Source organism: Rhinopithecus bieti, unplaced genomic scaffold (genome assembly GCF_001698545.2).
Source record: "Rhinopithecus bieti isolate Rb0 unplaced genomic scaffold, ASM169854v2 scaffold_1306, whole genome shotgun sequence".
Taxonomy (NCBI): domain Eukaryota; kingdom Metazoa; phylum Chordata; class Mammalia; order Primates; family Cercopithecidae; genus Rhinopithecus; species Rhinopithecus bieti.
Genome location: NW_016803658.1, coordinates 1,573,637 through 1,600,591, shown reverse-complemented (window position 1 = coordinate 1,600,591; position 26,955 = coordinate 1,573,637). Strand labels below are relative to the sequence as shown.

Here is a 26,955-nt window from a genome sequence, read left to right as displayed (position 1 = left end):
TGGTCTCCAACTCCTGACCTCGTGATCTACCCACCTCAGCCCCACAAACTGCTGGGATTACAGGAGTGAGCCACTGGGCCCAGCCCATATTTCAATCTTAATAGAATGTACAGGACATCTAGAACTAGAAATAGCAATCTAACCTTAGTACAGATGCCCCTGAACTTGCAATGGGGTTATGTGCTGATAAACACATTGTAAAGTTGAAAATTCCTAAATTGGCTGGGCATGGTGGCTCATGCCTGTAATCCCAGCGCTTTGGGAGGCCAAGGTGGGCGGATCACTTGAGGCCAGGAGTTCGAGACCAATGTGGCCAACATGGCAAAACCCTGTCTCTATTAAAAATACAAAAATTAGCCAGACATGGTGGGGGAAAAAAAAAAATCCTAAACTGAACCATTGTAAGTTAGGGACCTTGTATTTAATTCAAATCCCAGAATCTAAGACTTATAACTGAAGTCTATAGAAATTAATACTCTAGCACCATTATTAAGACAGAGCATGAGCTCTGGAGTTAGATCTACCTGGCACTGAATCCCAGTACTGCCATTTACTTGCTGAAAAACCACCTGCAAGTTACTTAACCTCAAATGCAGTTTCCTCATCTATAAAAAGTAGATATCAACAGCTCCCCATAGAGGGTTGTAGTAAGGATTAAATAAGAACCATTACAGAGCTTAGAACAAAGTCTTGCATACTATAAGAATTCAGTAAATGTATTACTAATTCAAATACTTTCACACATAATGCAAACGAAATAATGCATATATCTTTATTATTAATTTTACCTGATTCATTCTGCTAACAATACTAAGCAAGGGAGGAAAACCAATCTGAAAGAAAAAATGAGACTGAAATTTACTAAATGGTATTATAAGGAAAAGCTTTTTTTTTTTTTTCCAAACTGGTGAATTTCTTGCCACACTGTTGTTTAGAAACAAAGAACAAATAAATAAAAGACAATTCTTTCGTTGTCCATTACAGTAAGACATTCCAGAAACTACTATGTTGGTAATGTGGAAGAAAATAACGTCTTAAAATTTGAATATGTAATTTTTTTTTTAAGATGAGGTCTCACTCTGTCACCCAGACTGGAGTGTGGTGGCGCGATCTTGGCTCACTGCAACCTCCGCTTCCTGGGCTCAAGTGATGCTCCCACCTCAGTCTCACTAATAGCTAGGGCCACAGGTGCATGTCATCATGCCTACCTAATTTTTTTGTATTTTTGGTAGAGATGAGGTTTTGCCATGTTGCCCAGGTTTGTCTGGAACTCCTGAGCTCAAGTGATCTACCTGCCAGGGCCTCCCAAAGTGCTGTGATTACAGGCATGAGCCACCTCACCTGGCCTGAATATGTAAATTTTTAAATAAAGTATGATATAGTAACTAAAATGTTAAAGACTAAAATTCTGTTAAATGATAGTACTTGAAAAAACTAACTTATTAAGTATATTCAATAAAACTGTAACATATTGATGACATTAATATGTGGTACACACCATTTCAAAATCTTCAGCTAAAGCTAACATTTTCAAGAATTAAGGACATTTGAATTAGAATGACATTTTTTAAACCTAATTTGATTCCATTTTTAAAAGTCTACTTTGGAGTCTGAGGCTGTGATTCCTAATTATTAAAATACCACTGATTTGTGAGAAACTTAAGAGGATATACATTAAACGCTTACTTTCTTAAGGGTTTTTTTTAACATGGTGTATTTTATTTGTATGTATTCTCTGAAAATAAGCTAAATAAGTAAGTTTTATTTCCTTATTAAATTAAAAACCATTTTTGGCCAGCCATGGTGGCTCATGCCTGTAATCCCAGCAGGAGGATTACCTAAGCCCAGGAGTTCCAGGCCAACTTGGCAACATGGCGAAAACTTCTCTCTATAAAAATTTTTTTTAAAAAATTAAAAATTTTTATCTTAACAAATTAAAAAATTTATTGCTACAAAAAATTTAACAATTAGCTGGGTGTGGTGGTGCGTGCGTGCTGCCCCTGCTACATGGAAGGCTGACGTGGGTCGATTGCTTGAGCCCAGGAGGTTGAAGCTGTAATGAGTCATGACTGCACTACTGCACTCCAGCCTGGATAACAGAAGACCCTGTCTCAAAAAAAAAAAAGATAGTTAAATGTGAATCCCAGATTGAAACTTCAAAAATAACTAGCTAAAGTAATCCATAACTAAATCTAAATGTTATATTTTTAAAAAGCAAACAAAGAAAAGACCTACGCTCTCAGAATCCTAATTACCTTGGGCACGTTTATGGTTTGACAATGACACTCATTAACTCAACAAATTAAAACCACAACTCTACTTTTCTGAATTAACCANATAACTATTTTGAAATGTAGCATATATTAAGGATATCATCCAAAAGATCAATTGGTTACATAGAAAGTGTATCAAATTAACTTCCCTAAGATTTGAGTCTATTTACACTACTGTACCACGTCTAAGAGTGCTTGTTTTCCCAGCTCTTGTCAATATGATGTATCAAACTTTCATTGCCAATATGATTCCTGAAAAATAGCACCTTGGCATAGTTATGTTATACCTCTATTACAAGTGATTTTTGGCATCTTGTCATATAAGAATAATTTTATTTCCTTTCTGTGAGGTATCTATATCCTTTGGCTGTTTTTTCTTGGGCAGGGGAGGGGTCATTCTTGGTCTTTTTATTGATTCTTGAGGCTCTTTACATTTTGGGAAAATTAGTTTTAAATGGGAAAAACACAATGTGGCACCATATAACAAATAATAAATACCTGTTGAACCGAAGAGAACGACATGCTATAGGGAGTAAGCGCTAATGCAGCGGCATACACTGGATTTTAAAGGAACACCTGCAAACTTGGGGGCAGGTAAATCCTGAAGCACAAGGAGTTGGCTACATAACTTATGACTACAGCCACATGAATTTTAAAGATATCCTTAAAATTTCATCTTCAGAATATATGATTTACTTTTTTACACGCCCATGAAATACTATGTGATTATGCATTTTAAAGCACCTAATTGTGTCAATTTCCATTTTTTCCCTGGCTACTCAAAACACTGTTTGCCTGATGCCTCGTCATTTTAAAACACCCTGAATCTTATCCAACTCATAAAATGATTACCAAGTCAAACATAAGGGATGTGAAGCCAACCTAAAAAAAGTCACAGTAAATTGTTGCAGAAACTAAGCTGCTTTGTTAGGTTGAAGAGCTAATAAACTAAGTCTGGGTTGCCAAACATTTTCTATCAAGAGTTAGACAGCAAATATTTTAGGCTTTGCAGGCCACATAAAGTCTCAGCCACATATTATTTGTTTCTTTTTTACAAATCTTTAAAAACCTAAAAACAATCCTTAGCTCATGGATATAAAAAAGGCCATGAACTGGATTTGGCCCAGGGTAGAGTTTGCTGACCCCTCATATTAAGTGATGCACCAAAATTAAAACGCTTTTTGTTCTGTTTATCCACACAGCCCTTACTTGTACATAATCTATTCCAGGACTTTCATTTGTGGCTGGTCCAACAGCCCCGTCAGCACATAACTTTTCACCCAGACAAAATTTCTTCCAGCCTTCTTCATCTTCAGATTTTGGCTAAAAGAAAAAAAAAAAAACTGATTTATTCCTGTGTATTAATTTTACACTGAACAGTAAAAAAAAAAAAAGAAGTTAAGGCCTTCCATATTCCCATTACCTCAACCCAAAGATAGGGTGCCAGTTATGGGGAGAATCTCTGTCCCCAAAATTTGTATGTTAAAACCCTAAACTCCAGTACCTCAGAATGTGACTATATTTGGAGACAGGGCCTTTAAAGAAGTGATTAATTTAAATTGAGGCCATTAGGGTGAGCCCTAATCCAATCTTACTAGTGTCCTTGTAAGAGGAAATTTGGACTCACAAAGAGACACCAGGGACTCCCACACATAGAGGAAAGACCACGTGAGAAAACATGGAGAAAGTGGCCCTATGCAAGCCAAGGAGAAAAGCCTCAGAAGAGACCAACCTGAGGCCGGGTGTGGTGGTTCATGCCTGTAATCCCAGCACTTTGGGAGGCTGAGGCAGTCGGATCACATGAAGTCTGGAGTTCAAGACCAGCCTGGCCAACATGGCGAAACCCCACCTCTACTAAAAATACACACAAAAAAATTAGCCGGATGTGGTGGCACACACCTGTAATCCCAGCTACCCAGAGGCTGAGGCAGGAGAATCGTTTGAACCCGAGAGGGGAAGGCTGCAGTGAGCCGAGATTGCGTCATTGCACTCTAGCCTGGGCAACAAGAGCGAAATTCTGCCTCAAAAAAAAAAAAAAAAAAAAAAAAGAGACCAACCTTGCTGCCACCTTGTTCTTGGACTTTCAGCCTTCAAGACTGTGAGAAAGGCCGGGCGCGGTGGCTCAAGTCTGTAATCCCAGCAGTTTGGGAGGCTGAGACGGCGCGGGATCATGAGGGTCAGAGATCGAGACCATCCGGCTAAAAACACGGTGAAAACCCCGTCTCTACTAAAAAATACAAAAAACTAGCCGGGCGAGGTGACGGGGCGCCTGTAGGTCCCAGCTACTCGGGAGGCTGAGGCAGGAGAATGGCGTAAACCCGGGAGTCGGAGCTTGCAGTGAGGCTGAGATCGGTCACTGCACTCCAGCCGGGCGACAGAGCAAGACTCTGTCTCAAAAAAAAAAGAAAAAAAAAGACTGTGAGAAAATAAATACATTTCTGTTGTTTAAACCACCTAGTCTGTTATGGCAGCCCTGACAAACATAGTGCCTAAGTGGCTACAAAATATGTGGGACATGTTGTTTTTTCTTATTATTACATTTTTTGAGACAGGGTTTTGCTCTGTCGCCCAAGTTGGAGTGCAGAAGTGTGATTACAGTTCATTGCAACCTGAATCTCCTGGGCTCAAACAATTCTGCCACCTCAGCCTCTTGAGTAGCTGGGACTACAGGCACGTGCCACCATGCCTGATAATTTTTAATTTTTTTTTGTAGAGATAGTTGTCTCACTATGTTGCCCAGGCTGGTCTCAAACTCCTGGCCTCAAGCAATTCTTCTGCTTTGGCTTCCCAAAGTGCTGGGATTACAAGTGTGAGCAACAGTGCCCAGCCAAGATGTGTTTAGTTTGGACAAGACTTTAATGGACACTGACAGACAAGGGTGTGTCCAAAAGAGGATGATAAAGACAGAAATAAGTATGGAGGAAAAATGCACCAAGAATGCTTAATAGAATGAAGGATGTTTATCCCATGTAAAGAGATGTGATTACATATTTCACATATCTGAAGGGCTGTCTAATCAAAGAAGAAACAGACCTACTCATGCTGCCAGACAGAAAATTCAGGACTAGTTGGGAGAAGCATTCAGCTCAATATAACCTTCTTAACAAAACAACTTTTATATGTACATATCACCTTGCACATTACTCTGCATAGGTGCATTTTACCCCCCTAGGGATAAGTAGCTTTCATTAAATCCTTAGGATGAATCACCTGAAGTCAGGAGTTCGCGACTAGCCTGGCAATCTGGTGAAACCCCATCTCTCCTAAAAATAGAAAAATTAGCTGGGTGTAGTGGCAGGTGCCTGTAATCCCAGCTACTTGGGAGGCTGAGGCAGGAGAATTGCTTGAACTCAAGAGGCAGAGGTTGCAGTGAGCCAAGATTGTGCCATTGCACTCCAGACTGGGCAATGAGAGCAAAACTCCATCTCAAAAAAATAAATAAAATAAAAAATAAAATAAAATAAAACCTCATGATGAACATGAGACCACTACAAAGTTAAACCCTATTGTCTTGGAATAAGGTATTTACCTTTTCCTATCACTTCATCAGGTCAGAAACTGTTTCTGTTTCAGTTAGTACTAAATATCCTGATTATTAAATATAGTATATGCTTAATTATATCAATTAATAAACAAATGTTTATGTTTTCACACAGTTGCCATCAGAGTGTACTTTATTTTTTAAATAATTTAAATAGAGACAGGGTTTTGCCATGTTGCCCAGGCTGGTCTTGAACTCCTGAGCTCAGGTGATCTGCCTGCCTCAGCCTCCCGAAGTGCTGGGATTACAGGCATGAGCCACTGTGCCTGGCTCAGAGTGTACTTTAATATTCCACTGTTCTGACGGACCATAGTTTATTGAAGCAATTATGTTAGGTCATTTCCATTTTTGACAAAATTTTATTAAGTCATAATGTTACTGATGTGGTTTCTTTTTTAGATAGTGGGCATGTACCCAAACGCCCTTCCACTAAGTAAGAAAAAAATATATTTACCTACCTAGCCCTGTCCCAACTACATACAGACATCCTTGGTACTAGGAAGGCACCATTGCCTAGTCAAAGGCACACAGGCTTTAGAGACAGACCAACTTGGGTTTGAACCCTAAGCATACCTTTTGTGTGTTTATGTGCCCAGGCTTCTTTGATAGAAGAACTAGCTATACCTTTTACGAGTTAAATGACCTTTGGCAAGTGATAAGTTACTTCCCTTCACACTTTTGCTGGAGCAGAGCTTCCAAATGGTATGCAGAAGCATACAGAGATGCCATATACTGAATCTCTCAGCTTTCGGCTGGTTTCAGGAAGAATATGCAAGCAGTCATTTATTCTAATGTGTCACCATGTAAAAGATATCAGGAAGCACTGCCTAAAGGAAGCTTCTAAAATCTAAAATCTATGAACTACCTGAAACTAAAATTTTGTGCACAGGTGCATTTTTTTTCCCTCTGAACATAAATAGCTTTCATTAGATTCTATGAAGGAATATGAAATCCCCTAAAAGGTTAAAAACTACTGTCCTGAGACAATGTATCATCTTTCCAACTCCCTTTTTCATTTGGTTGTCCTGATATATCTACTAAAGAGCTTAAAATTATATCTAAACTGATAAAATGTAGGACATATGCATGACAATATACATGACAGGTTTCACTTATGTGTCACTGGAATTGTGATGCAGACTCATCACATTAAACAGAAGCAGAATCCATTCATTCACAAGTTCTGTAAACGTGAGTTTACTGCATGCCACCATCACCTCATCAGGAAAATAAGCCTTTATTCAATTTTTTTGTAAATATTGAAAATGTATTTATTTCCTAGAAAGTAAATGTCTAGAAGAACCCTTAAAAACGTGTGGAAGCTTAACAGTCACCTATCCAAAGTCCCCCAAGATATTATGAATTAAAATTGACATGAAAGGCTGGGTACAGTAGCTCATGCCTGTAATCCAGCCCTCGGGGAGGCTAGGGCAGGAGGATCACTTGAGCTCAGGAGTAAGAGACCAGCCTGGGTAACACAGGGAGACTTTGTCTCTATAAAAAATTTGAAAAATCAGCTGGGCATGGTGGTATGTGCCTTAAGTTCAAGCTACTTGGAAGGCTGAGGTGGGAGGATCACTTGAGCCCAGGAGGTCTCACTCTAGCCCAGTGAGTCATGATTGTGCAACTGCACTCCAGCCTGGGAGACAGAGCAAGACCCTGTCTCAAAAAAAAAAAAAAAAAAAAAAAATTGTCATGAAAACCATACTTTCCAGGCTACTAACATAATGGAATTGTGACTATTAATGGTATATTGAAGAGAATGAAAATAACTGACCAGGCAAGTGAATCTTTAAAGACTGGAAGTAAATATACGCTCTTTCAACCAGGTATACATTGTACAACATTGTACAATTAAAACTGAGAAACTTACATACCATAGTCACATTACTATCCAACTGTTGTGATTTCCAGTGACTTCTATGTTTGTTCACATTCTAAAGAAAGAAAAGATGTTAGACGGTACTCTTCAAAAAATGGATAACTGAAATCAGTTTCTGCACAAAATTGTAACCATCTAAAACTTGGAAAATGGGAAAGGTGGGAGGGGTGAGATATAAAAAACCACGTATTGGGTACAGAGTACACTGCTTGGGTGACGAGTGCACCAAAATCTCAGAAATCACCACTAAAGAACTTATCCATGAAATCAAAAACTACCTGTTCCCCAAAACTACTGAAATAAATAAATAAATAAAAATAAACAAAACTTAGAAAATATTTCAAACTGTATTATGTCTAATGATTATAATAATAATTTGGTAATTAATTCATGAATATTCTGTATACTTTAGGATCATAAATTTTATTTTTCCAGCTACAGTCTAAGAACAGAAATAAATCCAACAGGGGCTTAATCAGATTAAATATGACACTCACCTGTCGAACAGTTGAAAACTGTGCCACTTGTTGCTGTTGCCATTGAAGTGTTGGGGAATAACCTTCAGGGGCGGGTTGGCATCCTGAAAGCTAGAGATCAAGTTCACAAATATTAGGATCAACAGTAGTGTCAAAACTAGAATCTCATGCCTCTGCAAAGCAAAGTAAAACCAAGATAAAGTATATAATAAAGATTATACAAAGGCTGGGTATGGTGGCTCACTCCTGTAATCCCAGCACTTTGGGAGGCCGAGACGGGCGGATCACAAGGTCAGGAGATCGAGACCATCCTGGTTAACATCATGAAACCCTGTCTCTACTGAAAATACAAAAATATTAGCTGGGCATAGTGGTGGGCGCCTATAGTCCCAGCTACTCAGGAGAATTGCGTGAACCCAGGAGGCGGAGCTTGCAGTGAGCTGAGATCCCGCCACTGCACTCTAGCCTGGGCGACTGAGCGAGACTCCGTTTCAAAAAAAAAGATTATACAAGAAAATAAAATACTTTTTGCAGATGTAAAAAAGTAGGCATTTCACTTTACTATTTATATTCCAGTTAAAAACATTAGGGAAAGAGTCTTAAGTCACCTTAATCAGAGAAATCTGGAAAGGTTTATAGTTGGAGTGTCTATAAAATCTAAATGACAGGAGCCTGGAGGATATGATCTAGTCCTACCTGCCTTTCTAGAATAGCAAAACAGAAACAAAAAGAGAGATATACCCCAAATAAAGAATTCTGGTATGAAATACAGTTAGATAGAAGGAATGAGTTCTCACGTTCAATAGCACAGTAGAGTGACTACAGTTAACAATAATTTATTGTATATTTCAAAACAGCTAGAAGATTTGAATGTTCCCAAAACAAAGAAATGATAAATGAGGTGATAGATATCCTAATTACTCTGATTATTATACATTGTATGCATGTTTCATAATATCACATGTACTCCATAAATATGTACAATGATTATTATTTTGCCTGCATGATAAAGCATGAAATTATGTATGATTATTATATATCAACAAAATAAAAAATAAGAACTTTGGTATGGGCAAAATGTACTTAAAGACGCTTAACTTTAAATTGCCTACTTCTGTTTTCTTTTTTTTTTTTTGAGACGGAGTTTCACTCTTGTTGTCCAGGCTGGAGCGCAATGGCGCCATCTCGGCTCACCGCAATCTCTGTCTCCTGGGTTCAAGCAATTCTCCTGCCTCAGCCTCTTGAGTAGCTGGGATTACAGGCGTGTGCCACCACACCTGGCTAATTTTGTATTTTTAGTAGAGACGGGGTTTCTCCATGTTGGTCAGGCTGGGCTTGAACTCCCAACCTCAGGTGATCCGCCTGCCTCGGCCTCCCAAAGTGCTGGGGTTACAGGCGTGAGCCACTGCACCCAACCATACTTCTGTTTTCTAAAACAGCACATACAGCCTGAGCAACATATCAAGACCCCGTCTCTACAAAAAATACAATTAGCTGGGCACAGTGGCACATGCCTGTCATCTCAGCTACTGGGGAGACTGAGGTGGGAGGACGGCTTGAGCCCAGGAGCTCGAGGCTGCAGTGAGCTATGATTATGGCACTGTACTCTGGACTGTGCAACAAAGCGAGACCCTGTCTCAATCAATCAATCAATCAATCCATCAAATTAGGTATATTAAGACATTCTGTTCCATTAGATGTCCATCAACTAAAAAATCCTGAAGAGGAATTATAGGAAAAATGATAGTGGCTGAATTAAAATTTCCTGATTACAAATATCAGTTAGAGAAACTACTTTGAAAATGAAAAGGAAATTACTATCAACTATTTAAAATGCCACTCTCCCAGGTGCCTGTAGTCCCAGCTACTTGGGAGGCTGAGGCAGGAGAATGGTGTGAACCCAGGAGGCAGAGGTTGCAGTGAGCCGAGATTGCACCACTGCACTCCAGCCTGAGTGACAGAACGAGACTCAGAGACTCCGTCTCAAAGAAAAAATAAATAAATAAAATAAAATGCCACTCTCCTTTGAGCTTAGGTTAAATAGCACCTCCTTAGAGAGACCTTTGCTAGCCAGGCGTAGTGGCTCACACCTGTAATCCCAGCAATTTAGGAGGCAGAGGCAGGCAGATCACCTCAGGTCAGGAGTTCGAGACCAGCCTGGCCAACATGGTAAAACCATGTCTCTATGAAAAATACAAAAATTAGCCGGGTGTGGTGGCACACACCTGTAATCCCAGCTACTTAGGAGGCTGAGGCAGGAGAAGCTCTCGAACTTGGGAGGCGGAGGTTGTGATGAACCGAGATTGTGCCACTGTACTCCAGCCTGGGCGAAAAATCGAGACTTAAAAAAAAAAAAAAAAAGGGAAAAAGAGAGTCCTTTTATGATTCCTCTATCTACAGTAGTTCTGTCATGTATTGATTATTATATATGCTTATTTTCTTCATAGCAATAATCACAATATGTAATTATTTGTTTGCTTGTTTACTCTCTGTCTTCCTCAGGAGAGTATGTAAACTCTACAAGGGTAAGAACCTTTTTTGTCTTATCCTCTGTTGTATTCCCAGGGCCCAGCACAACCTAGTTGCTTAATTAAAGATGTGCTGGATAAATAAATAAATGAAAATGTCCAGAGTGTGCACATAGCTATAAAAGTAAGGCCGGATATGGTGGCCCACACCTGTAATCCCAGCAGTTTGGGAGGCAGAGGTGGGCGAATCATGAGGTCACGAGTTCAAGACTAGACTGACCAACACGGTGAAACCCCATCTCTACTAAAAATGCAAAAATTAGCCAGGTGTGGTGGTGGGCGCCTGTAATCCCAGTTACTCAGGAGGCTGAGGCAGGGTAATGGCTTGAAACCGGAAGTTGCAGTGAGCCGAGATTGCACCACTGCACTGCAGCCTGGGCAACAAGAGTGAAACTCTGTCTCAAAAAAAAAAAAAAAAAAAAGTGTAAGACATCTGGGTTTCTATTAAAAAATTTAGTTAAATTCAGATTAAATTAGATTAAACTAAGATTAAACACGGATCCAATAACTGGAAAAGGTTCCTTAAAATAAAGGGGTCAGGCGAGGTGGCTCATGCCTGTGATCCCAACGCTTTGGGTGGCAGAGGCGGGAAGATCGCTTCAGGCCAGGAGTTCCAGACCTGCTGGCAACAGAGACTCACTCTCTATAAAACAAACAAACAAACAAGCAAAAAAACAAACAAACAAAAGCGTAAGTAACCCATTTAAAGACTCCTTTGAAAGGACTGGATAATGTCCCTGAAGATGGGCAAGCCTCCACAAAGGCTAGAGTTACAGAAAGCCTCTTTAGAGGCAGTAAATGCCAATTGTGTTTCTAGAGGAAAAAGTACAAGCGAATGTCTAACTTTGCAGCGAGTAGTCAAATCTTACGTCATAACTGATACTGTCGGATACTATAGGGAGTGTTAGTCTTTTGATTGGGGGATTGGGGGTAATCTCCAGACGGTTAATAAAACTCACAGAAATATTCACACTTTGCTTCCTTTTCAACTTCTTTGGGTCAATTTGAGCTACCACAACATCTGGACATTGAGCTGCTTCGATCCTACAAATAAGTAATAAACGCGAGAAATTAAATTTCTATTGTGCTTTGCTCAGGTGTAGTAAAACGAGCGATCCATTTCCACAGTTCATTGTGAAATTAGAAAAATAATTCAGACTTCCAATTGAGGTACTAAGCAATGTATTTCTGAAATTATCTGGATTGAAAACAAATCTAAGAGCACACATCTTGATACGTGCAATCACGTTCAACAGAAACTCGCCCACGTTAGGATGTAATCCAGAATTCTGAATAGACCCGAACTCGCAAGAGATTGGAACGGGAATAGAGCACCGGGGGCTGTACCCACGGTCAGTGCATAAGACCAGCCCACCCGCCCAGGGCCAAATCACTCACTGGACCCGCCTCAGGTATTCCTGAGGCGTCCTCGGGGGTACCGAGGGATCGAAACCTTCCGTTAAGTCGCAGGGCTCCACCGGCAATAGCCGAGGCATCAACTCTTCCACTGCGGACTCCGCTGGTACCCACGCCATGGTTTTCAAACCAGCCAGTTCCGCTCAGCGCTTGCGCCCATTCCTAGGTCACAGCGCAGGCGCACAAGTAGACACCTTAGGCAGGAGCTGAGCAAGCGGCAGTTTAGGGAGCGTTAACTGCGCATGAACAAACTGCTGCTTGCCTCAAGGTTAAGGCTCCGGTGGTGTAGTAAAGGATCTGAGAATTTAATTCCTAGCTGAACTGGTTCGAACGCGTTTCTGGGTCTTTTACTCTCTGTTTTGTTTTCTAACGCTGGGTAAAGGCCGAGGGTTAGCAACTTTTATGCATCTCTAGTAGTGAGGGATCCTTAGAAATGTTTTTTGAATTAATGAACAATATTAAGGTAATTATCATTCATGGAGCTCTAAATTCTTAAACCCTTCATAAACACACACATTTTCTCATTTGATTCTTAGAACAATCTTGTGAAGTGGGTAGTAATATTCCGCTTTCTTAGGGCAGGGACTGACCTTCCAAAGGGGAAGAACCAATTCCAACCTAGATTTATCCGATGCCAAATGAATGAAAAATTAATTTTCTACAGGAATTTCTAGTGCTTGACCACTTCAGAGATCACTGTATGTTTATTTGGAATGAATATTACTCCTAGAATAGCCAGCACTTTTAATTTTCGTTTTAAAGAAAATCTCTTCGTTTAAATACAAATAGTGAAAAAAATGAAATTAATGCTAACACCCAGAAATTAAAAATGTTAGGTCAGTCTTGTTAGGTAGATAGTATTATTATCTCCATTTCATAGGTGAGGAAACAAGGCAGGAATGTGCAAGAAACAAGTATAATATCTGATTATTTCTAAACAAATACAATTGAGTGAATACAATTGACTTTTATTTTCTAACATTTATGTTTATTTTAGAAGGTTTAAAAAATTTTTTTATTTATAGCACTGCCTTTAGCTTGCAAGGAACTGATTTTAAACCAGGATGTAAATCTAAATTGAAGATAAAGTGAGGATAGTCCTTAGCTTATTCAAGTACTTAATGCTTAGGAACTGCAACTAAACAGTTGGGACACTGGGAAAGATATTGCTTGGCTGCAGACTACAGTTATTTGGTTAACAAATTTTCACTGGTTTTGGGAAAAACAGACTTAAAAGAGAATAGGGAGAAATACTCCTGTCCTCCAACATTTTGGTGATAATCAAGGACAAATATGAAAAAGTAGTGACTTGAGGACTAAACTGATTTTTAAATTTTGCCCAAATTCCTATCTAAGGGGTCTAGGGAGTCATGCCCTACAAAGCATAAATTCTCATCAGATGGGTTTTATTTAACCCTATATATCATGATTTACTTTTCAACCTCACTTCAGCATAACATTATGAGACAAAGAAGAAGAAAAAAATATTTTACCCCAAAACATGTTTCTTTGCCCTATTTTGAAAAGGCCCTGCAAAGCTGTTCTTTGTGGGGGAAAATTTGCATCTGTAAAGAATCTTGGCCAGGCGCAGTGGCTCACGCTGTAATCCCATCACTTTGGGAGGCTGAGCTGGGCAGATCACCTGAGGTCAGGTGTTCGAGACCAGCCTGGCCAACATGGTGAAACCCCATCTTTAGTAAAAATACAAAATATTAGCCGGGCATGGTGGCAGGTGCCTGTAATCCCATCTACTTGGGAGGCTGAGGCAGAAGAATTGCTTGAATCCAGGAGGCGGAGGTGGCAGTGAGCCGACATTGTGCCACTGCACTCCAGCCTGGGCAATAAGAGTGAAACTCCATCTCAAAATAAATAAATAAATAAATAAATAAATAAATAAAAGTTGATTACTTTCACCTTGGCCTACCAAGTGGCTGGGGATTACAGGTGTTGACCACTGGGGCCAGGGCCCCAAATTACATATAAATTTTTATTTTTTACCGTAAATTATTAGCTTTTCTCTTAAATTTTTTCTGGAGAAAAAGGTTACCTTGCGAATTAACTAGGCAGTGGAACCATTGGTTAACATTTGGATTTGTGCATAAGTATTGTGTCAGAACTACGCAAGGATTAAGGAAGAAAGGAGACCAATTACGAGAATGGAACAACAAGGTTGGTCCCTGGGAATAAAATAAATTATTTTTCCAAAAAAGAGGTAATATAGCTTCATGCTACTTCAAATTCTAATTTGATTTAAAAGAATTTAGTAATTGAGATTTGAGCGGAGGTTTCAGAATTCACGGGAAGTATTTTGTAATGTTCAGTGGAAAATATGAACACATGGAGATAAGTATATTTTGGTGATTTGAAGATATTCGGGAAAAACAATGGCTTATTATTTGGGAAAGGTGAACTTCTGAAAACTATCAATAACATTTCATTATTCCCAGGAAGAAATATTCCTAAGGTACTGAACTACTTCTGGTGCCCTTGTTTTAGAGATTTTATCCACCTGGTTTTTTTAGGTTTATTGAATGGAAAAATTCTTGTTTTCGTATTTTCTCACACAATTGGTTTAAGCTGAGAAAGTTCATGGAGGATTGTTTGGGAGACAGAAACATTTCTGTTGTGTGGTTTATTGATGACGGTGGCTGTTTATTGATTGATATGGAGGCATTCTGTTAAAGTCAACCTATACACAGCCCGAACCTGCAGGGTTTATCTCGTGTCTCTGTATTTTCTTTTCTTTTCTTTTTTTTTTTTTGGATTGGAGTCTCGCTCTGTCGGGCCCAGGAGTGCGTGGTACTTGCTTCACTGCAACCTCTGCCTCCCCAGGTTCAAAGCGATTCTCCTGCCTCAGCCTCCTGAGGAGGCTGGGATTACAGGCACCCGCCACCATGCCCGGCTAATTTTTGTATTTAGTAGAGATGGTTTTTGCCCCATGTTGGTTCAGGCTGGTCTTCAATCCTGACCTCAGATGATCTAACCTGCTTCAGTCTCCCATGTTCTCTGGGTTTTCTGTCCCTTTAAGGGACTTAGTTATTCTCAAAATGTTAGTGTTGTATAAGAATCATCTGGCTGGGCATAGTGGCTCACGCCTGGCATCCCAGCCACTTGGGGAGTCCAAGGGCGGGCCATCACCTGAAAGTTTCAAGAGTTTCGAGAATCGGCATGGCCAACATGGTGGAGAGCCCCCCCCCGCCCACGTCTCTACTAAAAATACAAAAAATTTTAGCCGGAGGTGGGCCACGCGCCTTGTATTCCCAGCTTACTCGGAGGCTGAGATGGGGGAGAATGCTTGATTCCCAGGAAAGGTGGAGTTGCAGTGAGCCGAGATAGCGCCACTGTACTCCAGCCTGGTGACAGAGCGAGACTGTCCCAAAAAAAAAAAAAAAAAAAAAAAAAAAAAATCTGGAAGAAATTATTTAAAATATAGAGTCCTGTATTTTATAGCTCTTTCTTCCAGAGCTTCTGTTTCTGCTGATGGGGTGTGGGGCTAAGAAACTGACATTTTAAGAGGCGTTCCAGGTGGGATTTTTTTTTTTTTGAGACACAATCTTGTTCTGTCACCTGTTGCCCAGGCTGCAGTGCAGTTGTGATCTCTGCTCACTGCAACCTCCGCCTCTCCTGTGTTTGAGCGAGTCTTGTGCCTCAGCCTTCTGAGGCCACCACGCCTGGCTAATTTTTGTATTTTTAGGAGACACAGGGTTTTGCCACATTCCAGCTCTCTGGCGCTGTTTTTCTCTTTCTCAGGGCTAAATCTTTCACATGGATTATCTCGTTTAATCTTCACAATACATGCAATTTAAGTGGTAGTTACTATTGTTATCTTCATTTGCAGGTGAAGAAACTGCAACATGCCCAGATCATACAACAAGAAAGTAATGGAATTGAGATTCTATCCTCGGCACCAAGCCATTGCTCTAAATCTCTATGCTGTACAAGATACAGCTGAGTAAAGATTAGCAAAAACAAAAAACACAACAAAAAAAGTCCCAGGGAAGGTTCCTGTGAGTCTTTATGACCCACTGGCCATAAATTAGAGAGAGGCAATGAAAATTAAATGCAGAGAGATCCAGTTTGCTTCCTAGTCTTAGTACATTGCCATATAGGCATGAGTAGTCTCCTTATCTCCATTGTCTGAGAATGCTATCCTCTGGCTCTGAGGTCCAGATCCACTAAGAAAGAATGCTGACTTGATGTTGGAAAATCAAGACAAGGTCTAGTTTAATTATGGAACATGAAACAAAACTTTACTCCTCTTTTAAAGTAAAATGCAAATCTGTTCCCTTTTAGAGTGGGATTTCCCTCCTTTGTGATATGGCTTTTTAATCACTCTTATGTTCTTTACAAATCAAATAAATAAAAGATAAAAAAAAAATAAACCTGTCAGTAGATACTTATGTTTTCTTTGGGCCACTGTAAACGGTTTAAGGGCAAATCAACAAATTTCATTTGTTTAGTTTTTTTTTTGAGACGAGTCTCATTCTGTCACCCAGGCTGGAGTGCAGTGGCATGATCTTGGCTCACTGCAAGCTCCACCTTCGGGTTCATGCCATTCTCCTGCCTCAGCCTCCCGAGTAGCTGGGATTACAGGCACCTGCCATCATGCCTGGCTAATTTTTCTATTTTCAGTAGAGACGGGGTTTCATCGTGTTAGCCAGGATGGTCTTGATCTCCTGACCTTATGATCAGCCCGCCTTGGCCTCCCAAAGTGCTGGGATTACAGGTGTGAGCCACCACGCCCAGCCCCTTGTTTGTTTAGTTTTATTAACTTAACTCTTAAATTCTGGGATTGGTCAGAGTGGCAGAATGAAGAGATATTGGAGTATACCACTGTTGGGGCACTCTGTGGAACAGAGAAGACTGCTATTTGGGCCAAGCATGGTGGGTCACGCCTGTAATCCCAGCACTTTGGGAGACTGAGGTCGGAGGATCACTTGAGCCCAGGAGTTTGAGACCAGCCTGTGCAACATGGGTGAATCCAAAAATATACAAAAAATACAAAAATTAGCTGGCCATCCTGGCATGAATCTGTAAGTCCCAGCTGCCCAGAAGGCTTAGGTGGAAAGATCACCTGAGCCCAGGAGGTTGAGGCTGCAATAAGCTGTGATCCTGCCACTGTACTCCAGGTTAGGTGACACAGTGAGACTCTGTCTCAAAAAAATATATAAAATAAGATAAACAATTGCTATTTGAACAAGAGTTAGAAAATCTAGTCCTGTCAGCATTTAAAGAGGAAAAGACAGGCATGAAATGAAAACTCAGTGTTGTAGGTTTTTTGTTACTTAGTTTTTATTTCATAATCATAAACTTAACTCTGCAATCCAGCTAGGCACGGACGGAAACAAGGAAAACATGCAGCCCAAAGGAAACTGCAGTGAGAGCACAAAGATTATAGGATACTGCGAGCAAATGGGGTGGAGGGGTGCTCTGCTGAGCTACAGACAGAATGGTCTGGTGGTTAAGATAAAACACGTCAAACTTATTAGAGTTATTCACAGTCAGCAGTGGTGATCTTGCTGGTCTTGCCACTGGACCCAAAGCGCTCCATGGCCTCCACAATATTCATGCCTTCTTTCACATTGCCAGAGACCACATGCTTGCCATCCAGCTACTCAGTCTTGGCAGTGCAGATGAAAAACTGGGAACTGTTTGTGATGGGTCCAGCATTTGCCATGGACAAGATGCCAGGACCTGTATGTTTTAGGGTGAAGTTCTCGTTATTAAATTTCTTCCTGTAGACGGACTTGCCACCAGTGCCATTATGGTGTGTGAAGTCACCATCCTGACACATAAACCCTGGAATAATTCTGTGAAAGAAGGAACACTTATAATCCAATCCTTTCTCTCCAGTGCTCAGATCATGAGTTTTCTGCCGTCTTTGGAAGCTTTTCTGCAAACTGCTTGAAGGAGATGCGGCCCAAGGGCTCGCCGTCATGGTGAACCCCAACAATGTCAAAGAACACGGTGGGGTTCACCATGGTTGATAGTACAGGGCTCCTGGCAGCGGTGTCTGCAAAGCCAGTGTTGTAGGTTTTAAATGAGCATCAGCACCCTGGCCTAGGGTGTTGTTAAGTGTGCCACTTCTCTTGTCCTCACATTCATTTGTCATGTATGGGGATTAGACTAAATGATCACAAAGGCTTATTTGAGTTTACAATTGTGTAATTTCCATGTGACTTATTAATTAGCCTTATTATATTTAATACAATTGTAGTCATTATGAGTGCAGAATAGAGGATCAGACAGATGTTATTCCATGAATATAACTTTAACACACTATTGATGCTGAAAATTAAAAATTAGAAGAATCTGAATATTGCTTTTTCAAGTGACTACTCCAAACATAGTTGGCCAGTGCCTTAACCTGTCAGTATCTGAACAAATGGAAGAGAATCCATGTTAGAAAAAAACTACAAGTGCTTCATCAATACTGGAAAACAGAGCAAACCTAAAAAGGAAAAGTAGAGGTGAAAGCTCCATCTGGTGGTTAACATCTACAATTCCAAGAAACTGACATTATACTTCACTGACTGTAGTGCTGGAACCACAGTTTAGAAATATCTGTGGGTTCTGAAGTAGGAAGATTACTGGCTGTTATGTATTAACTAATATTTAATGGTAGAAGGCAAAGTCTTTCATAGGGTGCTTAGAGTACTTGACTCAAGATAGTCCCTGGGAAAAAAGTTGCAAGCTCAAATATCTTTAAGAAATGTTCTTGGCTACACATCTTTATTTGACCACAGGATCTTTCCCTCTCTTTTTAGTCTCTGGCATTTTAAGAAATGCCAGTTTGAGGAAGTAGTGAACTTTGGAGTATATGCTTTTAAAAGACTTTCTTTTGAAGGGAGCTTATATGAGATTTTATATTTTTTACAATGTCTTAGATGTTCTGACCTTCCTTTCACAGGACTTAAAAATAAATTCCATTCCCTTTCTACTCTTCCTCAGGTTGAAGCCTTGTAACCAGCATACTAGAAAAAATTATAGGTGTGGTGGTTCATACCTATAATCCCAACACTTTGAAAGGCCGAGGTGGGAGGATCCCTTGAGTCTGGAGTTCAATTCCAACCTGGGCAACATAGCAAGACCCCATCCCTATTAAAAAAGAAAAGAAGAGGCCAGGTGCGGTGGCTCGCGCTTGTAATCCCAGCACTTTGGGAGGCTGAGGTGGGCGGATCACTTGAGGCCAGGAGTTCAAGACCAGCCTGGCCAACATGGTGAAATCCCTGGAATAACAGGCGTGAGCCACTGCGCCGGCCTGGCTTTCATCTTTTTTTTTTTTTTTGAGACAGCATCTTGCTGTGTCGCCCAGGCTGGAGTGCAATGGCGTGATCTCAGCTCACTGCAACCTCCACCTCCTGGGTTCAAGCAATTCTCCTGCCTCAGCCTCCCAAGTAGCTGGGACTACAGGTGCCCACCACCATGCCCAGCTAATTTTGTATTTTTAATAGAGACGGGGTTTCACCATGTTGGCCAGGATGGTCTCGATCTCTTGACCTCGTGATCCACCCTCCTTGGCCTCCCAAAGTATTGGGATTACAGGTGTGAACCATTGCGCCCGATGACTTTCATCTTTTTTAAAGCATAGCTTGGAATAATTGATCAGTAAGGATGAAATAATTCTATGGATGATGAAGTAGCAGAATGTTTCAACATACAAAAAAAAAATTAGTAAATCCCATGATGTGTCCTAGATTTATAAGAGTCCAATAGACCTATATGGGAATTGCAAATAGAATGAGTTGTATTCTATTTTTTAATTTTATGTATTTTATTTTTGAGACTGAATCTCACTCTGTTGCCCAGGCAGTGCCACAGTCGTGCAATGGCGCCATCACGGGTCACTGTAGCCTTGACCTCCCCGGGTTGAGGTGACTCTCCCACCTCAGCCTCCTGAGTAGCTGGGATTAAAGGTGCACACTACCATGCTCTGCTAATTTTTCTATTTTTTTTGGTAGAGATTGGGTTTCTCCACATTTCCCTGGCTGGTCTTGAACTCCTGGGCTCAAATGATCCTCCCCCTTCAGCTTCCCAAACTGCTAGGATTACAGGTGTGAGTCACCATATCTAATTTTTTCAGAAAATAAATTTTCTCTTTGTTGTTTGGAAGACTTCTATGAAGGAATAAAAATCATGAAATATCAATCCTTAAGAATAGAGCTCAAAAACAAAAAAAAACCCTGAAAGGCTAAAGCTGGGTCCAGTAGATCCTGATCCTGATAGTATATCCAAGAATTAAAGTCATTCATCTTTTTTTTTTTTTTTTTTTTTTGAGATGGCGTCTCACTCTGTCACCCAGGCTGGAGTGCAGTGGCGTGATCTCGGCTCACTGCAACCTTTGCCTCCCGTATTCAAGTGATTCTCCTGCCTCAGCCTCCTGAGTAGCTGGGATTACAGGCACCTGCCACTGCGACCGGCTAATTTTTGTATTTTTAGTTTTAGTAGAGACGGGGTGTCACCATCTTGGCCAGGCTGGTCTTGAACTCCTGACCTTGTGATTCACCTGCCTCAGCCTCCCAAAGTGCTGGGATAACAGGCGTGAACCACTGTGCCTGGACTTAAAGTCATTCATCTTAAAGCACATAAAGACAGATGCAACTGAGTTTGTTATGCATCCTAACATCTATTTCATTGTAATAGGGAACCAAAACCTTTGATCAACTGAAAACAAAGGAATGATGAGTTTTTGTTTGTTTGTTTTGTTTTGTTTTTGCTTTGAAATGGAATCTCGCTCTGTCCTCCAGGCTGGAGTGCAGTGAGGCGATCTTGGCTCACTGCAAGCTCTGTCTCCTGGGTTCACACCATTCTCCTGCCTCAGCCTCCCAAGTAGCTGGGACGAGTAGCTGGGACTACAGGCGCCCACCACCATGCCCGGCTAATTTTTTGTATTTTTAGTAGAGACAGGGTTTCACCGTGTTAGCCAGGATGGTCTTGATCTCCTGACCTCGTGATCTGCCCACCTTGGCTTCCCAAAGTGCTGGGATTACTGGTGTGAGCCACTGCGCCTGGCTCGGAATGATGAGTTTTTAAAAAGACTTAATTGAGCTGGATGTTAAAGATGCCTTTCTGGAAACCATGAAATGAATGAAACTACCAAAGGTACTATACTTTGATTTATTCCTCACTGAATTCCAGGATTTCTGTGGATCTTCTCATCAATGTTGCTATGGTCTGAATATTTGTCTCCCCCCAAACTCATAGGTTGAAATTCTAACTGCTAAGGTATGAGGAGGTAGGGCCTTTGGGAGGTGAATAGGTCATGAGGGCTGGCCTCCCATGAATGGGATTAGTACCCTTGTAAAAGAGACCCCAGAGAGTTGGCCAGCCCCTTTCGCCATGTGAGAACACAGTTAGAAGGCACCATCTATGAAATCAGAAAGCAGGTCCTCACTGGACACCACATCAGTTGGCATCTTGATCCTGGACTTTTCAGCCTCCAGAACAGTGAGAAATAAATTTCTGTTGTTTATGAGCTACCCAGTTGACGGCATGTTGTTTTAGCAGCCTAAATGGACTAAGATCTATGTCTTTTTACCCTACTCATTCTTAGATCTTGTCGCTTTTTGTGGGTGTACTTATTCCACCTTTATAACATTACCCCTGCTGTTCACATGGTGTGCTGTCAAGAATCTTCATTAAGGTAGCACCCTGAACCTACTTTATTTGGAAGCCTACACTAATTTTTAGCTTTTGATTCCCATTGCCCTCTTTAGGATTGTATTACAATTTGACAAGCAAACTCATCCTCTTCCACCTTCCAAAACAACTTTAGTATACACATTATAGAAAGGGAAACATGTTTGGTGCTGCTATCTTTTCTCTTTTTGTTTTGAGACGGAGTCTCACTCTGTCACCCAGGCTGGAGTGCAATGGCGTGGTCTTGGCTCACTGCAAGCTCTGCCTCCCAGGTTCAAGCATTTCTCCTGCCACTGCCTGTAGCTGGGACTACAGGAGCGTGCCACCACACCCGTCTCATTTTTGTATTTTTAGTAGAGATGGGGTTTCACTATGCTGGCCAGGATGGTCTCGAACTCCTGACCTTGTGATCCGCCTGCCTCTGCCTCCCAAAGTGTTGGGATTATAGGCCTGAGCCACTGCGCCTAGCCTGGTGCTGCTGTCTTATTTATTATGAATACGAGCTTTGAAGGACAGGGACTTGATCTTTTTTTCCATTCCATAAAATGCGGATATGGCTAAGCTTTGCAGGATTTTAGGTGTTGTCATATATGCAATTAATTCCATGGGCACTTAATTCCATTCCTCTCACTGAAGGATGGGGTTGTCTGAGACCACCAAGCTCTTATGTCTCACCAATCTGTTGCTTTCTCATTTTGTTAAACTTTTTTCTTGGAAAGAAAAACATTGACTATATCAAGATGAATCAGTCAAATATTGTACTGTGTGTATGTGTTGGGGGTGGGGGGAAACAGAGTAGAGGTGGGAGAGGCAATGTAGGAGGAAAAGACAGGCTGACTAGAATACATAAATAGTACGTGAAGTCTTTCGGGCCAGGGATCTGGGCCTACCTTGCCTGCATCATATCACCAGCATCTCAGTTGTGTCTGGCACATAGTAAGTGTTCAGTAAACATTTGTTGCACTAAGTGAAAGAATGAACTTCTCTCTTTTTCAGAGATGTTTTTTGTGATTCTCCGAATCAACCAGGGTCCTTAAGATGTCCTGGAGGCCGTCTCCATTTCTCTCGGTAAGTTAAGGTGTCTGAGTGGCACCAGTGCTCCACTCCTCCTGCGACCTGCAGGTAGTGGGATACGCTGTGGCTCTGCGGAGTGGGGTAAAAGAGCTCCCCCGGCGCCGCTCCCGCTCCCGTCCCGCTGTGCCCGGTCCCACGCCCCTCAGCCGCCCGGCTGCCTGGGTTGTCCGGGTTCTTCCGCCCCTCTGGCTCGGTCCACGTTACCTCTCCTCCCTTCTCCCCTCTCGGTACCTTCGCCCGCCGCGCGCCTTTCTCAAATCCTCCGGTTATTAAGCTCAGGGGACGGTGGCCCGCCCGGGTAACTCTGCGCCCGCCCCTTCCTGCCCCTTCCTGCCCCCACGCCCCGTCCCCTCCTCTTGACGTGGCAGAGGCGGCGCCAGCCATGTTGGCCGGGCGGAGGTCTTCGGTGAGGCCCGGGGCGGGGTGGCGCCAGCCCTGATTGCGGTGCCACGGACTGCTCCTGCTGGGCGGAGAGGACTGATTTTGCAAAGCGGAGGCTGCGACGGGTCCGGCAGGGGGACAGTGAGGTAAGGGCCGCCTCGTCTCCGCTCCTGCGGGACCTCAGGTGCGCAGCGGGAAGCGGGTGCGGGCTGGCGGCTGGGGTCCTGGGGGGGGGGGTCCCGGCTCTGCCCTCTCGGTGCCCTGGGGCCCGCGAGGTGTGCCGGAGGCTGAGGCCCGGTCCGGCGCGGGGAGCGTTGAGCGCTGAGCTTGCCACTCTCTCACCCGCTTGGCCGGGGGCCCAGCCTCATCCTCCAGCTCCCCTGGATTCGGTGGAAAGATGGGAGTCGTGTGGAAAACGGTGGTTGGAGCATCTCGCCCAGCACCCACCCCCACCTCCTGGGCCACCCATCTCCACCTCCTGGGCCAAGCCCGTCATCGCCTCTGGGCCCTTGGACTTTCTGTTTCAGTCCTTGCCAGATCTGGAGTGTCCTAGACTTTGAACCCAGTTGACTACGTCACCCGTAATTCAGCCTTGGAAGTTAAAGGGGTTAAAGGAGAAAAGAGCTAGGTAAAGATAATGCCTTAGGTTTTGATTACAAAGAGTTCAGTTTTCCAGCAGGACCAATCCTATCCCATTGGGCTTTCTTTCTAAGGCAGGTAGTGTTTCCCGATTTGGTGGTTAAGGTACTACCTGAGGAAAGTAATAGTAAATCTACATCAATCACTGGAGGGGGTGTGTGGAATTCTCGTTTTCACGTGAACTCCCTCAACCTCTACCCTCCAAAGCCATGGATAACTAGCCAAATTAACTTGGTTTAAAAAGGTTTTAGATTAAAGTATAAGTGCGTGTTAAGTTTTCCTTCTTTTCCTCCTCTGGTAGTGAATGAACATCATTTCAAAAGTGGCGCGATCTTGGCTCACTGCAACCTCCACCTTCCCGGGTTCATGCCATTCTCCTGCCTCAGCCTCCTGAGTAGCTGGGACTACAGGTGCCCGCCACCACGCCTGGCTGATTTTTTTGTATTTTTAGTAGAGACGGGGTTTCACTGTGTTAGCCAGAATGGTCTCGATCTCCTGACCTCGTGATCCGTCCATCTCGGCCTCCCAAAGTGCTGAGATTACAAGCGTGAGCCACCACGCCCGGCCTAATTTACAGAATTTTAGAGTTAGATGGGACCTTGTGGTTTTCTAGTCCAAGTCTCTTACCTTGCTGATGAGAAAAACAGAGGATTCAGAGAGGTTAAATTGTCCGAGGTCATAAGAAGACAGTTCATTGAGGATTTTACAAGTGAAAAGTAGGAGACAAATTTAATTGGCTACTAAAAAATACATCTAATTGGAAGGAACTCAAATTTACTTGGCAAGTAAATTTTCAATTAGGTATGAATAAAAGGGCTTAAATATGAGAAACTATCATAGGGAAAGTCATTTTGGTTTGTTTCAGATGAAGTCTCTCCCTGTCACCCAGGCTGGAGTGCAGCTGAAGGGATCTCGGCTCACTGCAAGCTCCGCCTCCCAGGTTCAAGCTGTTCTCCTGCCTCAGCCTCCCTAGTAGCTGGGACTAACAGGCACCCGCCACCACGCCTGGCTAATTTTTGTATTTTTAGTAGAGACGGAATTTAACCATGTTGGCCAGGCTGGTCTCGATCTCATGACCTCCTGATCCACCCGCCTTGGCCTCCGAAAGTGCTGAGATTACAGGCGTGAGCCACTGCGCCTGGCCAGGGAAGTCTTTTGAAATACTACTTGGGCACATATTTGATATACTAGGTTAAAGTGACATAATGGTTTGCTTCTTAGCTTTTAGCTCTATTATGATAAAATTATTTAACTAAAGTATATTGTACTGAAATCGGACATTTCTTTAGAATAGTCTTTTGTGTTTTGTATCACTTAAAAAGAAAAAAAAGACTAGTGGCTGGGCGCAGCGGCTTAACGCCTGTAATCCCAGCACTTTGGGAGGCCGAGGTGGGCGGATCACCTGAGGTCAGGAGTTCAAGACCAGCCTGACCAACAAGGTGAAACCCCATCCCTATTAAAAATAGAAAAATTAGCGGGGCATAGTAGCTCGCGCCTGTAATCCCAGCTACTCGGGAGGATGAGGCGGGAGAATCGCCTGAACCCGGGAAGTGGAGGTTGCAGTGAGCCGAGATGGCGCCACCGCACTCCAACCTGGGTGGTAGAGTGAGATTCCCATTTCAAAAATAAAAGAGACTAGTATGCTAAGTCTGCATTCTAATATAGTGTGTGGAATAATATTTCTTTGGTTTAATACTTTTATGCAAACCTGTTAGTATTAGGGGAGAGAGTACTTATCAAATAATATCATTTTATGAAAAGCTAGCTTGTGGCTGGGCCCGGTGGCTCACGCCTGTAATGGCAGTACTTTGGGAGGCCGAAGCGGGTGGATCACCTGAGATCGGGAGTTCGAGACCAGCATGACCAACGTGGAGAAACCCCCATCTCTACTAAAAATACAAAAATTAGCCGTGTGTGGTGGCGCATGCCTGTAATCCCAGCTACTCAGGAGACTGAGGCAGGAGAATTGGTTGAAACCAGGAGGTGGAGTTTGCGGTGAGCCGAGATCGTGTCATTGCACTCCAGCCTGGGCAACAAGAGCAAAACTCTGTCTCAAAAAAAAAAAAAAAAAAAAGAAAAGTTGGCTTGTAAAAGGACTTTATTTCAGATATGCCATTGTTGGACATGGGACTAAGCCTAGCAAACTTCGTCCTTGAATTCGTGATTTTAAGATTGCGTGACTACTACTATGGAAAGGTGAGGGAAGTCAGGGAAGTGTTGTGCATAACCAAGTAATTGGACCAATTAAGAAACAGGTAGGACTTTTTTCAAACTACTGCTGGAAAGTGGGAATGTAAGAAGTATAATAGATGTGATTTAGCAAGCAAATTGATCTTAGAGCAGGGAGATTGAGAGGAAAAAATGTGAAGAAGAGAAGGGGAGTTGTGCCCAAATATCACTCAGGTGATACTTAGTATGTCTTAAGAAGTAAGGGTGTAGAGATACAGTCCAGCCTGTTAACCAGTTGAAAGTTAAACCTGGCTATTGTCTGTGTGTGAATGTCTTCCTGCTAAGAATCCTGGAACCTTTCGTATTGCGGTTTCCTAATGGTCCTGAGGCAATTGTTTTCAGAACCCCTAACTTAAACATTGAGTATCCAAAGAGAGAGAGAAAAAAATGGCTAAACAGAGGACAGGTGGGTTTTCACATCTGTTTCTGCAGTTTATTGTGATACATTGTTTTGGTTGAATTGTATGAAGGATTAATTAAGAAATTGAAAGGTTAAGGCTGGGCGCGGTGGCTCACACCTGTAATCCCAGCACTTTGGGAGGCCGAGACGGGTGGATCATGAGGTCAGGAGATGGAGACCATCCTGGCTAACACGGTGAAACCCCGTCTCTACTAAAAAATACAAAAAACTAGCCGGGCGAGGTGGCGGGCACCTGTAGTCCCAGCTACTCGGGAGGCTGAGGCAGGAGAATGGCGTGAACCCGGGAGGCGGAGCTTGCAGTGAGCTGAGATCTGGCCACTGCACTCCAGCCTGGGCGACAGAGCGAGACATTGTCTCAAAAACAAAACAAACAAGCAAACAAACAAAAACAAAAACAATTCGCTAGGCGTGATGGCGGGTGCCTGTAGTCCCAGCTACTCGGGAGGCTGAGGCAGG

General features: G+C 42.4%; 2 protein-coding genes across 9 annotated transcripts in view; one reads left to right on the top strand and one right to left on the bottom strand.

Moving 5' to 3' along the window:
* Window positions 1-23,146, bottom strand: part of GEMIN2 (gem nuclear organelle associated protein 2) — a 34,324-nt gene extending 11,178 nt beyond the window's left edge. For 3 of the 6 annotated variants that reach the window (XM_017895477.1, XM_017895493.1, XM_017895490.1), the window contains exons 1-6: window positions 12,099-12,321; window positions 11,660-11,744; window positions 8,194-8,283; window positions 7,692-7,751; window positions 3,483-3,596; window positions 789-833 (exon numbers count right to left, since the gene is read on the bottom strand). In XM_017895477.1, coding sequence (XP_017750966.1) covers window positions 789-833; window positions 3,483-3,596; window positions 7,692-7,751; window positions 8,194-8,283; window positions 11,660-11,744; window positions 12,099-12,235 — 531 coding nt within the window. In that variant the 5' untranslated portion in view covers window positions 12,236-12,321. Of the gene's footprint in view, window positions 1-788; window positions 834-3,482; window positions 3,597-7,691; window positions 7,752-8,193; window positions 8,284-11,659; window positions 11,745-12,098; window positions 12,322-22,645; window positions 22,872-23,033 lie in introns of those variants that run through there. The other 3 variants (XM_017895505.1, XM_017895501.1, XM_017895485.1) reach the window with 3 other exon arrangements.
* The window catches only part of SEC23A (SEC23 homolog A, COPII component), a 74,296-nt gene continuing 70,228 nt past the window's right edge, over window positions 22,888-26,955 (top strand). Inside the window, exon 1 of one of the 3 annotated variants that reach the window (XM_017895459.1) lies at window positions 22,888-23,394. The gene's annotated coding sequence lies outside the window, so the exon portion shown is untranslated. The remainder of the gene's footprint in view (window positions 23,395-26,955) is intronic. The other 2 variants (XM_017895464.1, XM_017895462.1) reach the window with 2 other exon arrangements.